Genomic DNA, 18264 nt, shown 5'->3' with positions numbered 1-18264 from the left:
CCCTTATCAGGAGATCGTCCAAGTAAGGGATAATTAATACGCCTTTTCTTCGAAGAAGAATCATCATTTCGGCCATTACCTTGGTAAAGACCCGTGGTGCCGTGGACAATCCAAACGGCAGCGTCTGAAACTGATAATGACAGTTTTGTATCACAAACCTGAGGTACCCTTGGTGAGAAGGGTAGATTGGGACATGGAGATAAGCATCCTTGATGTCTAGAGATACCATATAGTCCCCTTCTTCCAGGTTCGCTATCACTGCTCTGAGTGACTCCATCTTGAATTTGAACCTTTTTATGTAAGTGTTCAAAGATTTTAGATTTAAAATTGGTCTCACCGAGCCGTCCGGCTTCGGTACCACAAACAGCGTGGAATAATACCCCTTTCCCTGTTGTAGGAGGGGTACCTTGTATCACCTGCTGGGAATACAGCTTGTGAATAGCTTCCAATACTGCCTCCCTTTGTCGGAGGGAGACGTTGGTAGAGCAGACTTCAGGAACCGGCGAGGGGGAGACGTCTCGAATTCCAATTTGTACCCCTGTGATACTACCTGCAGGATCCAGGGGTCCACTTGCGAGTGAGCCCACTGCGCGCTGAAATTCTTGAGACGGCCCCCCACCGTGCCCGAGTCTGCTTGCAGAGCCCCAGCGTCATGCTGAGGACTTGGCAGAAGCGGGGGAGGGCTTCTGCTCCTGGGAAGAGGCTGCATGGTGCAGTCTTTTTCCCCTTCCTCTGCCCCGGGGCAGGAACGAGCGGCCTTTTTCCCTCTTGCCCTTATAGGGACGAAAGGACTGGGTTTGAAAAGACGGTGTCTTTTTCTGCTGAGAGGTGACCTGGGGTAAAAAGGTGGATTTTCCAGCCGTTGCTGTGGCCACCAGGTCCGATAGACCGACCCCAAATAACTCCTCCCCTTTATACGGCAATACTTCCATATGTCGTTTGGAATCCGCATCACCTGACCACTGTCGCGTCCATAACGTTCTTCTGGCAGAAATGGACATCGCACTTACTCTAGATGCCAGGGTGCAAACATCCCTCTGTGCATCTCGCATATATAGTAATGCATCCTTTAAATGCTCTATAGTTAATAATATACTGTCCCTATCCAGGGTATCAATATTTTCAGTCAGGGAATCCGACCAAGCCACTCCAGCGCTGCACATCCAGGCTGAGGCGATCGCTGGTCGCAGTATAACACCGGTATGTGTGTATATACCTTTTAAGATATTTTCCAGCCTTCTATCAGCTGGTTCCTTGAGAGCGGCCGTATCAGGAGACGGTAACGCCACTTGTTTTGATAAGCGTGTGAGCGCCTTATCTACCCTAGGGGGTGATTCCCATCGTGCCCTAACCTCTGGCGGGAAAGGGTATAGTGCCAATAATTTATTAGAAATCAGCAGTTTTTTATCGGGGGAAACCCACGCTTTATCACACACCTCATTTAATTCATCTGACTCAGGAAAAACCACTGGTAGTTTTTTCACACCCCACATAATACCCTTTTTTGTGGTACTTGTAGTGTCAGAAATGTTTAATGCCTCCTTCATTGCCGTGATCATGTAACGTGTGGCCCTACTGGACATTACGTTTGTCTCGTCACCGTCGACACTGGATTCAGTATCCGTGTCAGGGTCTGTGTCGACCATCTGAGGTAACGGGCGTTTTAGCGCCCCTGACGGTGTCTGAGACGCCTGAACAGGCACTAATTGATTTGTCGGCTGTCTCATGTCGTCAACAGTTTTTTGCAAAGTGCTGACATTGTCACGTAATTCTTTAATTACTACCATCCAGTCAGGTGTCGACTCCCTAGGGGGTGACATCACTAACACAGGCAATTGCTCTGCTTCCACATCATTTTCCTCCTCATACATGTCGACACAATCGTACCGACACCCAGCACACACACAGGGAATGCTCTGATAGAGGACAGGACCCCACTAGCCCTTTGGGGAGACAGAGGGAGAGTTTGCCAGCACACACCAGAGCGCTATATATATACAGGGATAACCTTATATAAGTGTTACTCCCTGTTATAGCTGCTGTATTTATATATTAGCTGCCAATAGTGCCCCCCTCTCTGTTTTACCCTGTTTCTGTAGTGCAGGACTGCAGGGGAGAGTCAGGGAGCCGTCCTTCCAGCGGAGCTGTGAAAGAAAATGGCGCTTGTGTGCGGAGGAGAAAGGCTCCGCCCCCTTCACGGCGGCCTTTTCTCCCGCTTTTTTCAGGAAACTGGCAGGGGATAAATGCATCCATATAGCCCAGGAGCTATATGTGATGCATTTTTTTTAGCCATATAAGGTTTTTATATCGTTTTTATTGCGTCTCAGGGCGCTCCCCCCCAGCGCCCTGCACCCTCAGTGACCGGAGTGTGAAGTGTGCTGAGAGCAATGGCGCACAGCTGCAGTGCTGTGCGCTACCTTATTTGAAGACAGGAACGTCTTCTGCCGCCGCTTTCTCCGGACCTCTTCGCTCTTCTGGCTCTGTAAGGGGGCCGGCGGCGCGGCTCCGGGACCCATCCAGGCTGAACCTGTGATCGTCCCTCTGGAGCTAATGTCCAGTAGCCAAGAAGCCCAATCCACTCTGCAGTCAGGTGAGTTCGCTTCTTCTCCCCTTAGTCCCACGATGCAGTGAGCCTGTTGCCAGCAGGACTCACTGAAAATAAAAAACCTATTTAAACTTTTACTTCTAAGCAGCTCAGGAGAGCCACCTAGCTTGCACCCTTCTCGTTCGGGCACAAAAATCTAACTGAGGCTTGGAGGAGGGTCATAGGGGGAGGAGCCAGTGCACACCAGCTAGTCTAAAGCTTTTACTTTTTGTGCCCAGTCTCCTGCGGAGCCGCTATTCCCCATGGTCCTTACGGAGTTCCCAGCATCCACTAGGACGTCAGAGAAAAAGCAATAAGAGCAGCTAAAATGGAAAATGAAAAGAAAATTGCTATAGAGAGTAAAACCAATCCTAAAAAGTTTTTTAAATACATAAACAGTAAAAGGTTAAAAAAGGAGAATATAGGTCCATTAAAAGATGAATTAGGAGAATTGATAAATGATGACGAAATAAAAGCGGAAATACTGAACTAATTATTTTCATCAGTATTCACCAGTGAAGAACTGATGGTGGGAGTAGAGCATAACAATTGTGACAGTAATGATTCACGGTTAGATACTTGTTTAAATTAAGATGTAGTCCAGGAGAGACTAAGCAAAATTAAGATTAATAAATCACCTGGTCCTGATGGACTTCACCCGAGGGTTCTTGTGGAGCTTAGTTCACAACTAGCACAACCCCTATACTTGATTTTCAATAGTTCAATTAGATCAGGCATGGTACCGAAGAATTGACGTATAGCTGAGGTAGTGCCATTATTTAAAAAGGGATCCAAAAATCTTCCGGGAAACTACAGACCAGTTAGTTTAACATCTATAGCGGGGAAAATATTGGAAGGAATTCTAAGGGACGGCATACAGGAGTATCTACAGTCCGCTAAGATTATTAGCAAGAACCAGCATGGGTTTGTGAGGGACAGGTCATGTCAGACTAACTTAATTAGCTTCTACGAGGAAGTGAGCAATAATCTTGATCAAGGAAAAGCAGTGGATGTGGTCTTCCTAGATTTTGCAAAAGTCTTCAATACAGTTCCTCACAGGAGACTGATGATCAAATTAAAGGAGCTTGGCCTAGGAAAAACTATTTGCACATGGATAAGCAGCTGGTTGGATAGCAGGGTACAGCGAGTAGTGGTCAACGGGAAGTCCTCAACCTGGTCCCCAGTAGTCAGCGGAATACCACAAGGGTCCGTACTCAGACCACTACTGTTCAACATATTTATCAATGACCTAGAAATAGGCCTGGAAAGCACAGTGTCAATCTTTGCAGATGATACTAAACTGTGTAAGGTAATTAAATTCAGAATTGTATGTGGAGTCCTTGCAGAATGATCTATCTAAACTTGAACTCAGGGCGTCTAAATGGAAAATGAGGTTCAATACAGACAAATGCAAGGTTATGCATTTTGGGACTAAAAACAAACTTGCATCCTACATATTAAATGGGGAACGCCTAGGGGAAACAGAGTTGGAAAAAGATTTGGGGGTATTCATTGATAATTGGCTTCATAACCATACACAATGTCAAAACGCAGTAAAGAAGGCAAGTAAGGTGATAGCGTGCATAAAAAGGGTAATTGAGACAAGGGACTCGGATGTAATCATGCCGCTGTATAAGGCATTGGTACGTCCGCACCAGGAATATTGTGTTCAGTTTTGGGCACCATTGTATAAAAAAGACATCAGTGAACTCGAAAGTGTTCAAAGGCGAGCTACTAAATTGATTAAAGGCCTAGAAGGACTGGACTATAAGGAAAGACTTACTAGTCTGAATATGAATACACTAGAAAAGAGGCGCCTAAGAGGAGATATTATTAATATCTTCAAATATGTAAAGGGACATCAGAAAGAGTTATCAGAGGAATTATTTATTAAAAGAACACAGTTTAGGACACGTGGGCACTCGCTGTGACTGGAGGAGAGAAAGTTCCGAATGCAACGGAGGAAAGGGTTCTTCACTGTTAGGGCAATCAGGATGTGGAATTCCCTGCCAGGGAAGGTGGTAATGGCGGACTCTGTAACTGGATTTAAAAAAGGAATGGATACATTTCTGAATGAAAAAGCTATCCAAAGTTATAATACTTAAAATATCAACGTGGTTAATCCGGGGGTAACATGAGTTATAGTAGCTAACTAGTCATAAAACATTATTCAGCAAGTATGTAGAATCATCACAACTTAAAACAGGTTGAACACGATGGGCAATTTGCCTGTGTTCAATCTCAAATACTATGTTACTATGGTACCAGCATCCTGATGAAGCCTCTGTACAGGCGAAACCAGTCAATCTGAGCACGAGTCACCCTGTCTGCCGGCAGACTCCTGGACTTTTGGACCTCTCCTGAACCTGGGAAAGAATTATCCTCCCACGAACTGCCCATTATGTCAGTACTGTGAGTAAATATTCCACCTTGGTAGCAGGTCAGGCTACATTCTGGACATTGCTGTGGTTATACAGCATTTATACTTTGCAATATATCCTGGATACTGTCGTGGCTATATAGTTACTGACACTAATACCATTCAGTATTAAGCAAAGGTATTTTTGGGACTACGTTGCTTAACAATTTACATTTTAAATACATGCAGGGGGACGAGTAAACCGCCACAAGGTGTGTCTACCCCAGTGATTTTATGTTATATGTGTGTAAGGGATCGGTATGAAATACCTCCAAATTCCGATGGTCGAAATCCCGACAGCAATTGACAGACGGTCAAAATCCCAACACGGTCAAAATCCCGACATGGACAAAATACCGACATTTAAAATACAGAAAAGGTCAAAATACCGAAATGTAAAATGCCGACAGGTCAAAATACCGACATGCATTTTCATTGTTTTGTGCGTATATGTCGACATGGACACCAAATAAGTGTATCGCGTCCCCTCGCATGGCGCGGTGCCTCGATGCGCTTGGCACACTATTATATTCCCCCGCCAGGTCCACTGGGATGGTAAAGTATGAAGAAGTCGGTTTCAATGAAAAACTCATGTCGGCATTTTGACCTGTCGGCATTTTACATGTCGGGATTTTGACCTTGACGGTATTTTAAATGTCTGTATTTTGTCCATGTCTGGATTTTGACCTTGTCGGGATTTTGACAGTCGGTCAATTGCTGTCGGGATTCCGACCATCGGGATTTTGATTGGAGGTAAATTGACTGGATCCCGTGTGTAATGTGTGTATTGTCTGTTTGTCATATTTGGAGTATACTAATATTAGGCCTTGTGATTTTTATATATAGATATATTATACAAAATACAAAATTGGTATGGTCGGCACTCCCAGTGCAAAAGACAACTGCCCTGATGCCTTCCTTCTAAGGGATATAGAAACGGTGTCCTTCTAGAGAGGGGTGTTCCTCAAACCACTCTCAATGCTGAAAGAACAGGCATACAGCCTTGAAAAAAGCGCCCTGCGCGGCGCTGAAACGTTGGCGGAGTTATGCCACTTGTTTAATCTATTTGCTTAATACACTTATTCTTCACCAGTCCTCGGAGTGCCGCCTGTTCTTTCAGCATTGAGAGTGGGTTGAGGAACACCCCTCTCTAGAAGGACACCGTTTCTAGATATATTATACAGATATTGCTGTTTTTGAATACTGTACACCTAATAAAAGTTATTTTCTGGATTTACTTTACGCTGATGTGTATGCATACCTAGAATTTTCCTTTTCTACATCTTTATACGAACTAACTCATATTGAGTACACTATATTCTGCCGCTTTATAGCTAGGATATTAGCGCAGTGAGACAGGTTCTCCATACTTCTCTTGGATTCCACATCCGCAGTCCATTGGCGTAGCCAGAGTCCTCTGCGTGCCTAGACCGCCAGAGAAGTAGCCCGTGCCTCCACCATGAACCCTGAGGAATCCTGTATGTGACGTAAGAACAAACCAAATGTCACTTCTATCCATAGTATCTAAGTCCTCTAGCAATGTGCCTGACCACTTTACTATGGCTTTAGAAATCTACGCACAAGCAATAGTGGGCCATAAAGCGACGCCATTAGCTGTGTATAGTGATTTGAGTGTAGTCTCAATCTTGCGGTCAGCCGGTTCCTTTAAAGCAGTTGAACCAGGAACAGGTAAAACCACCTTTTTTGACAACCTAGATACAGATGCGTCAACTATAGATGGGTTTTCCCACTTTTTCCTATCCTCTTCAGGAAAAGGAAAAACAATGAGAACCCTTCTTGGGATCTGTAATTTTTCTCTGGGTTTTTCCAGGATTTTTCAATCAAATATTTTAACTCCTTGGAAGCCGGAAAGGTAAGCGAGGATTTCTTACTTTCTGTAAAATAAGATTCCTCCACCTGTTCAGGTACGTTCTCGGAAATGTGTAAAACATCCCAAATGGCTTCAATCATTAGTTGCACCCCTTTAGCAAGGGATGCATCCCCCCCTGCATATCCCCATCACCGTCCCCTGTATCAGAGTCGGTATCAGTGTCAGCTTGCATTATCTGGGCAAGTGTACGCTTTTGTGGGTATGTAGGTGGGGTTTTTGATGAAGTAGTGGGGGCCAAATATTGTAACCCCTCTACAGATTTCCTCAAAAACGCTCTCTTTTTCTCAGTATGCGACATCCTAGTAGATATTTGGGATATCATTCCCCTTAGATAATCCACCCATGGGGGTTCGGATTCCAAAGGCTGAGACAGTATAGTGCAGTCCTGAGTACATGGAATAGACTCCTCAGGAGAAGATAAACACTCTGCAGCACAGGACGCAAAGTCCTTAGACATGGTAATGTGGGATACACACACACGCACTGCAAAATGTCAGATACAGTTTCCCCCAGAGTACCTTCAGAGAGTCACAGAGTCTATGGAGCCAGCCACACAGCGCCCTTGTGAGCAGTTATGATAAAAGCCCGGCGCTGAGTAACCAACCTTAATAGGTTGATTATTACTAACAATGCACTCCCCCCCTTGTCTATAACACCCTGGTACTGCAGTTACTGGAGTTATCTGGAGGGTCAGCATTCCCTGTCAGTGTCCTCTGTATGTCTACAGGGAGGAAAATGGCGCTGGTAAATGCTGTATCTGCTCTGAGGAGAAGCCCCGCCTCCTGTAATGGCATATGGCTTTCCACACAAATTTGATTTTACTGGCCGGAGGTACCTATGCTAACAGCGGGATTAGCCCCTGTTAGCGTCTGTGATCAGTTTAGGGTGACTACGCTGGCCCAGGACGCCCCTCCAAGTGCCTACACTAAGTGTTGCCGAGCCTTCCTGGAGCGCAGCCTGTCAGAGCTGTGCTCCCACACTTGTGCCGCCATACCCGCCTGCGACCCGCTAACCGGGACGCCGGTGCTGTACTCACCACCTTCTATCTTCTGGCTCTGTTAGGGGGTGGCGATCATCACCCTCAGGAGCTCAGTGTCCTGTCAGCAGAGGTAGAGAACCATTAACTTCTAGAGTTGGTTCCTACTCCCCCCCCCTAAATCCCACGAAGCAGGAAGGCTGTTGCCAGCAGACTTCCTCTACCTAATGTTCTAATAAAATAAAAAACTAAGAAAACTCCTAAGAGCTCCCCTAGCTGTGACCGGCTCCTCCGGGCACATTTTTTAAACTGAGTCTGGTAGGAGGGGCATAGAGGGAGGAGCCAGCCTACACTATTAATCTCTTAAAGTGCCCATGGCTCCTAGTGGACCCGTCTATACCCCATGGTACTAATGTGGACCCCAGCATCCTCTAGGACGTAAGAGAAAATAATACTTAACTTTTTTCTTTCTGGCTATTGACTACTATATTTCTGGGTAACAGATTTCCACTTAAGATACGCAGTGTCAGAATACCCATAAATCCCCTAATTGGTTTTAATATACATATGAAGGACTACTATTGCTGGGTACACATTTCTTCAATCCTCGGGAGATCCGACTCGTGACTGACCGGTTTGTCTGACATTGGACAAGTGTGTACCCTCCGCCAACCAACCCCTTTCCCCCGTTCCTGGTTGCCTAATGGGTCTCCTGGTTTCCAAGTCCCTATTGCTACATCCATCACAGACTACAGATGTGTCCACATACATCTAGCCTCCTGGTACATAAAACAGCCTTTCTAGTCACACCATGCCATGGCGTAACTTGGTAGCACCGAACGTATTTTTGTGCGACTTTTTCCAATCACAATGTGTCTTTTTCATATTGCTATGTGACTAGGATGCACAAGCAACTTAAGCTGATTAAAATGATATGCGGCAGGACTACTTTCTGTGTGTGACCGCGGCTGTATCTGCATACAAAACGGTACGCTACAGAGTTTCCTAGTAAACAGTGTAATGTAGCATTTCGTATGCAGATACAGGCGCAGTTGCACACAGAATATAGACATGCAGCATATCACTTTACTCAGTATAAGCTGCTTGTGCATCCTACGTGGGCAAAAACTATGCTCGATACTAATGGAGTTGCAAGCGACCTGTCAGCTCACTCACGCCACATATACGCTGAAGATAGTTCTTAAATGACATTGGTCTTATGTTTGGGGTCATTGTCCTGCTGAAGAATAAATTTGAAGACAGATGCCTCCCTGATGATACTGCATGATAGATAAGTACCTGGCTGTATTTCTCAGCATTGAGGACACCATTAATCCTGACCAAATCCCTAACTCCATTTGCTGAAATGCAGCCCCAAACTTGCAAGGAACCTCCACGTGCTTCACTGTGTCCTGCAGACAATCATTATTGTACCGCTCTCTAGCACTTCAGTGAACAAACTGCCTTCTGTTACAGCCAAATATTTCAACTCATCAGTCCAGAGCACCTGCTGCCATTTATCTAAACCCCAGTTCCTATGTTTTCATGCATAGTTGAGTCACTTGGCCTTGTTTCCAAATTGAATGTCTTTTTGCCTGCAATTCTTCCATGAAGACCACTGCCCGCCAGACTTCTCCGAATAGTAGATGGGTGTACCTGGGTCACACTGTTTTCTGCCAGTTCTGAGCTGATGGCACTGTTGGATATCTTCTGATTTTTAATGGAATTAAGCATGATGTGTCTTTCATCTGATGCACTAAGTTTCCTTGGCCGACCACTGCATCTACAGTACTCAATGCTGCCCATTTCTTTGTGCTTCTTCAAAAGAGCTTGAACAGCACACCTTGAAACCCAAGTCTGCTTTGAAATCTTTGCCCTGGAGAAACCTTGCTGATGCAGTACAACTACATTGTGTCTTGTTGCTGTGCTCAGCCTTGCCATGGTGTATGACCTGGGACATGAAACGGTCTTCTGCCACCTCCCCTTTGTAAAAGTTTAGCTGTTCCTCACCCAGTTTTAAGCCTCCTACACAGCTGTTTCTGTTTCAGTTGATCACTGTGTTTCATCCTACATACGAAAATGATGATTATTATCACCCGAGTATAATTCTACAAAATCCCTGATTTTGTACAAGTGTACTTAGAAGAATTGATGCTGTTTTGAAGGCAAACAGTGGTCACACCAAATATTAATTTGATTTAGATTTCTCTTCTGTTCATTCACTTTGCATTTTGTTAATTGATAAAAATAAACTATTAGCACTTCTATTTTTCAAAGCATTCTTATTTTGCAGCATTTTTTCCATGCCTGCTTAAAACTTTTTGCACAGTTTTGTATATTCAGCCTGGATACTGGAAAATAGGGGTAACCCACTCAGTTTCCCCCCCCCCCCCCCGTATTTTCCAATACCAGTCTAGGCTCAGAGGCTTGTGGCTAGTTAATGTGTTTGGGGGGGCAGGACCAAAAGTAGGATTTTTGTCACCCAGGGCAAGACAATAACTCCCCCTATTTCAAGTATTGGAGCCATTCTGCACTTAACACACAACATACAAAACCCACACATACATCTGATCATCAAGGGAGGTAGGCATATTCACTGATCTGATACTAGCATATTAACAAGACTCAATACTGGCCTGTTTATGCACATTTTTCAACAAAACACTTTTATTTTCATAATAATGTACTAATGCTTGGCTCTCTTTTCTGATAACGTTTAATTTTTATTTTGTATTATGTGTTCTCATTTTGCAAATGTAGAGTGCTTTGAGTCTTATTGCCAGAACAGGGTTATACAAAATTATTCATATTTGATAAGAAATTGAATAATGGTGTATACATATTGTATGGATATCATTTCTGAATATAACAGGGAAATTATATCTGCTGATATAGGGGGTTATTCAAGGTTGTCAGCAAACCAAAAAAGCACACTAATGGGCAAAATCATGATGCAATGCAGGTGGGGCAGATGTAACATGTGCAGAGAGATTTAGATTTGGGCAGGGTATGTTCAAAATTAAATCTAAATTGTAGTGTAAAAATAAGCAGCCAGTATTTACCATGCACAGAAACAATATAACCCTCCTAAATCTACTGCACATGTTACATATGCCCCACCTACAGTGCAACATGGTTTTGCCCAATTGCTAACTTTTTTGGTTTGCTATTTTTATGATAACTGGAGTTCACTGTTCCAGGGATTTTCATTTTTTAATATCTGAAATATGAAAAGAAATTAGCAAAGAAGGAAAACTTCTAGCCACAATGTTCACTTTTTAAATATACTAAATATGAAAAGAAATTAGAAAAGAAGAATAACTTATAACCACAAGTTTCTGTGAACTGTATGACAAAATTAAAATACAGTTAAATTGCATATAAATGTGTATTTCCACTAAGGAATCTAAGGGGGGAATTATATTATCCACAGGGTTTGCCCCTTGGCTACTTACTATGCCCAGACAATTTAGAAAGCGGGGATTACCCTTCTGGAGCTGCAAGGAAAAGTCCACGCAAGAAAAGCACCATCTGGGTTTAACGCGCTGGGAAAATTATCTGACGGTTAGTGCACTCCTGATTTACCTCATGGGAAAAGGCTATTTAATTGAATAGCTATTCCCTGAGTGGTTATTAGCTATGGAGAACCCCTTAGTTAATTAAACCTCTCCTAAGAGTTACATATTGTTGATAAATGTTTTGAATGTTTTATACAAAATATAATACTTACTTTAAATGCCATTTGAATAGTCTCATCGGAATTGGCAGGATGGCAAAGTATAGCTATGCCAATGACATATTCTCGGAAATCTATGGTGCCATCTTTGTTCTATAAGAAAAAGAAAACAATGTTGAAGACAAATTGCAAGATAGTTATGCAATTTGGCAGTTTGTCCACATTATGTAATATAACACATATCCTGAGATAAGCAAAACGTCACCAAACATTGTACCAAAGTGTTGGTGGAATATATGTCTATAAAGTTCTAATAGCATGCTACGTGTTTTTCAAAAGAAAGACAGTGATTTTGTTTCCTTTTTATTACTTTTTCATCCACCTCTCCATATCCCACTATTTTTATATCAGAAAGTGGAGCTGATTGGAAATTGGCAGGGAAGTCTTTATATAAGAAAATTACTAAGGTACTTGACACATTCAGGCTTGGCCTGGCCCACAGGGGTACATGGAAAACTTCCACTGGACCCCACTGCCTGAGGGCCAACCCCGTCCTTTAGGATCAGGTTCCAGACTGTGTACTTGAATTCTACATAATATATAGGTTATATTATACTGCACAGGACTATGTGTGTTTTCTGCAGTGCATTCCTGTTATTAATCTGTAGTACATTACCATGCATTAGCAGTATTTACTATATACAGTGGTGCTTGAAAGTTTGTGAACCCTTCAGAATTTTCTATATTTCTGAAATTTGGCCTAAAACTACATCATATTTTCACATTAGTTCTAAAAGTAGGAAAGGAGGAAAATTATCCAATATCACATATCTGTGAGTGGCAAAAGTATATGATTCTTTGCTTTGAGGATCTGGAATGACCCCCTTGTGCAGCAATAACTTAAATGTTTCTAGTAATTGTTGATTAGTCCAGAACATCAGCTTGGAGAGATATTATCCTATTACTTCGTACAAAACAGCTTCAACTCTGTTATGTTGGTGGGTTTCCTCCTATGAACTGCTCACTTCATGTCCTTCCACAACATTTTCACTGGATTAAGGTCAGGACTCTGACTTGGCCATTCCAAAACTTTAAATGTATTCTTTCTTTGGTCGAATGACTTGTGCTCTTTGGGTCGTTGTCTTGCTACACGGCCCACATTCTCTTCAGATGCACCTCATGGACAGATGTCCTGGCATTTTTCTTTAGGATTTTCTGGTATAATTGTCCCATCAATGATGGCAAGTCATCCTGGGCCAGATGCAGCAAAAGAGGCCAAACCATGATACCACAACCACCGTGTTTCACAGATGGTATGAGGTTTTAATGCTGAAATGCAGTGTTCTCCTTTCTCCAAACATACTGCTTCTCATTCAATCCAAAAAGCTCTATTTTGAACATTTTGGAGAGCAGCGGCTTTCTCCTTGCAATCCTGCCATGCACACCATTGTTGTTCAGTGTCCTCCTGATGGTAGACTCATGAACATTAACATTAGCTAATGTGTGAAGGTCCTTTACTTGCTTAGAGGTTACCTTGGGTTCCTTTGTGACCTTGCAAACTATTACACGTCTTGCTCTTGGCGTGATATTAGTTGGTTGACCACTCCTGGGGAGAATAATAATGGTCTGGAATTTCCTCTATTTGTACAAAATCTATTGATTGGTGGTGTCCAAACTCTTTAGAGATAGTTTTGTAACTTTTTCCAGCCTGATGAACATCAACAACTCTTCTTCTGAGGTCCTCAGAAATCTCCTTTGTTCGTGGCATGATACACTTCCACAAACATGTGTTATGAACATCAGACTTTGATAGAGCCCTGTTTTTTTAAAAAGACAGGTTGTCCACTCATACCTGATTCATCCCATACATTAAAAATACCTAACTCTAATTTCAACTTCAAAATATCTGCTTAGCCTAAAGGTTCACATATTTTTGCTACTCACAGGTATGTGATACTGGATCGTTTCCCTCAATAAAAACATAAGCATCTAATTTTTTTGTCCCATTTGTTTGATTTGGTTCTCTTTATCTACTTTTATGACTTGTGTGTAAATCTGAGGTAGTTTTTAGGCCAAATTTTAGCAGAAATATAGAAAATTCTTAAGGGTTCACAAACATTGAAGCACCCCTGTATATCCAAGCCAATGTGGAAGAGACTAACCATAGCCATAAGTATGGGCATTCTACCACTGCGTTTCCCCTGGTGGGCCCTTCATGCCCCAGTCCAACACTGGACTCATTAACTGAAATGCTATGTTTGTGGTCTATGTTTGTAGTTTATGTATTAAGCTAGTAGGACAATCATCTAATAAACTGCCATTATGGCATATAGCTTATTGCAAGATAATGGGGCCTTTAAGCCTCTGGGCTCCATAGCAATGGCATCACTTGCACCCAAGGCTATCAAAAGTTAACAAGGACCCGGATACTGGGGTCCTTGTTAACACACCCCTCAGAAAAAAAAGGTGCCATACACTGTTAAGGGGGCGCAACTATGGTAACGCCCACTCCTAAAAATAATAAAAAATTAGCTGAGCTTTGTGCTGAAAGGGGTACATTTGTCCCTGTCAGCAGCACAACAAAGGGGTAAAATGTTCCCTTCAACAGCTGGCCTGGGCTTCCCCCACAAGCCTGGGCCATGAGTACCTCCCTCCCCCCCCCTTTCCCCATTTCTTAGTGCCCCAGCTTGCACCCACTATAGCTACTCCAATGTTTAGCTTTTAATATTTATCTTGTGCTAGGGACACACTTACAGTACAATAAATTCAATAAGTTCTACAGAAATTGTAATGTGGAGTACAATCTTTTCTAATTCACTGCCATGTCATATTGCATAAAATAATAAGAGAATTTGAACACTGTGGAGCTGATGTTCAAATGTTGAAACATAAAGCGTGCTGTTTAGTATTGTGCAAAATTGTACTACTACTAACAATACTACTAATAATAGAAGTATGCACTTGTGCCTGTTAAATAACTGGCTGCCTTAAACTCTCCATACCCCCCCCCCCCCCCTAAACAAAAAAACAAAACAAAAAAAACAATACAAAAAAAAAAAAACAGAAGGCTTGCAGGGACTGATAGTTCACCAGACAAAAACGTACATTTACAACATTTCTTACCTCACTGCCAACAATCAGGTATGTTTTTGACATAAGTACATATTTAACAGAATTGACATTTGTCACATTATAAATTTTAGACTTGCTGTATAGTTATTGCTTCTTGTAAATTTATTATTTCTTTGTGTGGTTTATGAATGAAAACAATAAAATCATTGTTAATAAAAAAGTGCGCCTGAAGGTGTGTGGAGGCCACAGCAGTGCTGTAGCTGTGGGTAATCCTCCTCACTTTTCCCATATAGGGCTCGATTCAATTCAGCGCAAAATGAATAGTGCTGGTAAGGAGCTCCCAGAGCTATTCAATGCAGAGCTATGCTATGTCAGACTTCTCGCACCCATCCTGGGGCGCAAGCAGAAATCCGACAAAACTACTGGTGCAATGCTATTTTCTGTCCTTAGCATGGCGGAAACAGCATTGTGCCAGGCAAATGGAGAATGCCAGTTCTCGCATCTAAACACCATGTTTAACGTGCGAGAACTGGCATTGTCCAACATAACGTCGCACTGAATTGAATAGCTCTGGGAGCTCCTTCCCGGCACTATTCAATTTGAGCTGAATTGAATCAAGCCTATAGTTGGAGCCTGCATACAGTATGATATATTTCAGTACAATAGCTTTTGAATAACCAGATGTAATCACATACTTAGGGCAGAGACTTAGAGGACAGTTGATTGCAGGTGACCCCATGTGGTATTTTTGGTAACTGCAACTTGAAATTAAGCCTTTGTGATTATGTTGTTTTGGTAGGATTTTACATGTGCATTGTGCACAACACTCTCTCTCGCTTTCTTAATTACTGTATATTGATAGCATCATTTAGAGTTATAATTATAGTTTAAAGAGTATATTATAAATCACATATCCAAGTGAAAATATATATTTAGGTAACAAAATGTGCAATTTATTTCAATGATGAATATCAACTTTATGTTCAGGACTTTGTGAGTTGTATAGTGGGAATACACCAAAAAAGTTTGCATAGAAATTACAGTACTTACTGTATGCTTTGGGTGCTAGGGCTGGGTATTATTTATGGGGATGTGAATTTATTATCTAGGGATCTCTATCCTGCCCACTATACTAGGGAAGCAATTGCAATTAGATGAATAGTAATTTACTGTGAGCTGTCTTGGGACTCGATTTAACTATCATGCGCCTAGGCAGACTAACCACCCTTATGCCAAAAGTGTTTCACACAGCCTGTGTGTCCTGTGGTAACTAAGATTAATAGACCCCAGCTGCCTATTACTCTGCGCTCTTGTACCAGAAAAGATCAGGGGACCATGTGTGCTTTTGAGCTGGTGCAAATTACATACTAATGGACTCAATGGACCCTGGTGCTTCTATGGGCTATGCTCAGGTCCCTGAGCTGCAGGGCCAGATTAAAGTTTGTGGGGGCCCCAGGATAACTAACTTGTGGGAGCCCCTAGTTATAAACTGTCAATATGATATGCTGGCAGGTTTATAAAAAAAAGCAGAGTGTGTAAATTCTCCCAGCACCACAAATGTGTTAAACAAATTGCAGAGACTCCAGTTCACATTATGCCCCCACAGAAACACCAGTTCACAAATATCACAGTGTCCCCTACCATAAGTACAGTGAGTGCAGCTGCTATGGGGCTCCGAGCTGAGAGGGGCCCACCTTCTCTGTCAAACTTACATGTGTTTTATACATTGTTCACCATTGGGTGGTATATATGGGACCTTCCAGACTTTGCCTTTGGGCTTACAGTATATTTAGTTATGCCCCTGGATCTACTCATTGTAATGTGGTTTAAAATGAACTGGATGGCATTATAATGTTACATAATATGAACTAGGGCACTGTAATGTGGCATAATATGAACTGGGGACACTGTATTTCATAATGTGAATTGGGGGTACTGTGTTGCATAATGTGTAATGGCAGCCCTACTCCCAATACGACAATCTGAACTAGGGCACTACTATGTGAATTAAATAAAAATAATGTGCATTAGTTGTGGATTTTCCACCCAAGGAAAAGGGTTTGTAATTGAATAGCTCCGGGTATTAAAGTCCAAGGCTAACATCCCAAGGTAAGTACTGCGGCTAATTGAACCTGCCCCTTAATCCCTTAACATTTACGGATATGAAATTATGATTCATAAGGTCATGTATACTAGAACGTTAGATTCTCATTACTAAATAAAGATGTACTGAAATTTGTAGTACATAGGCAGGCTGGTGCTAGGGTGTTCGGCGCCCCCCCTGCAAACTATAAATTTGCGCCCTCCCATATTTTACAACGGGACATCGTGCATCAAAAAAAGAGGGGTGGTCTCACAAGGAAGGCGCCTGGACACACAATAGCACCCCCAATTCATATTACACAACACAGTAGCAAAATCTTATTCACATTACCCCACACGTTGTAGTGCTGCTTATACACATATTGCACCCAGTAGTAGTGCTGCTTATACAAATAATGCCCTTAGTAGTGCCCATTACACAGATAATGCCTACAGTAGTACAGCCACTTATACACATAATGCCCATAGTATTAGTGCTGCTTATACACATAATGCCCCCAGTAGTAGTGTCGCTTATACACATAATGTCCCCAGTAGTAGTGCCACTTATACATAATGCATGCAACCAACAGTGGATTTAGGGGTCATGCCCCCCCCTTGGCACAACATTTTTGGCTGCCCCCTCTAAAAAAAAGAAAACAATTATGTCTCTTACTCCCTTTCATAGCTCTCTTCTTGTCAGTTCCCTCCATATCTCACTGCCCTCCCCACTTCCACAGCTCACAGTGCTCTGCTCACATCTCACTGCCCCCACAGGTCACACAGCCTCGTTCACACCTTACTTGTTCCCCAGCTCAATAACCCATCACAACTCACTGCCCTATCACACGTCAGTGCTCCCCCCCCCCACACACACACACACACACTGCTTCCCTATTGCTCACACTGTACACACACACACAGAGTCACACACACAGACTGTGACATACAGTACTGCACTATTGGATGCAGTGAAGTGTGGAAAAGATAGGCGGGGAGGCAGAGCCTCACCTATCATACTCCAGTATACTCCGGAGTTTTGACTATAAAAATGATATGAAAAATACAAAGAAGATATTATAAATATCTTCTTTGTTTTATTCTAATCATTTTATAGTCAAAACTCTGGAATATACTGGAGTATGATAGGTGAGGCCCTGCCTTCCCGCCTATCTTTTCGGCACATCACTGATCAAAACTCATCAAATTTCCAGCAATATACACTGCTGCACCTGTGAATAATGTCCACAAGATCCCTGTGTGTGCAAGTGAAAATCTGGCTCTGATAAGATCCAGTGCCTCCCCAGCCATTTACCTCTCCACACATCACTGAACCCACCACCGCCCCCTACCCCAAATAATGAGTTTAAGGAGAATGAGCCACATCCTATTAGCCCTGCTGAACGGGAATCAGTATAATATGCTGGCTGACGGGATCCCGATTTTCATAATACCAATGCCGGGATTCCGATGAGGAGGAGACCAACAGCGATAACTGAGGGGTGTTCTCCACTCTCCCCCTAACTTCCCTGGCCGCAGCCTAACTATAACCACCCCCCGGAGT

At 42.8% G+C, this 18264-nt stretch overlaps 1 protein-coding gene across 1 annotated transcript in view; it reads right to left on the bottom strand.

Annotated features, from left to right (window-relative positions):
• The window catches only part of LPCAT2 (lysophosphatidylcholine acyltransferase 2), a 218370-nt gene that overhangs the window by 38094 nt on the left and 162012 nt on the right, over positions 1-18264 (bottom strand). Inside the window, exon 13 of the mRNA XM_063945284.1 lies at positions 11601-11699. Within this exon, the coding sequence (XP_063801354.1) occupies positions 11601-11699 (99 nt within the window). The remainder of the gene's footprint in view (positions 1-11600; positions 11700-18264) is intronic.

This window comes from Pseudophryne corroboree, chromosome 11, assembly GCF_028390025.1.
Source record: "Pseudophryne corroboree isolate aPseCor3 chromosome 11, aPseCor3.hap2, whole genome shotgun sequence".
NCBI classification, from domain to species: domain Eukaryota; kingdom Metazoa; phylum Chordata; class Amphibia; order Anura; family Myobatrachidae; genus Pseudophryne; species Pseudophryne corroboree.
The sequence above is the reverse complement of the archived record's forward strand: the minus strand, read 5'-3'. Positions and strand labels throughout refer to the sequence as shown.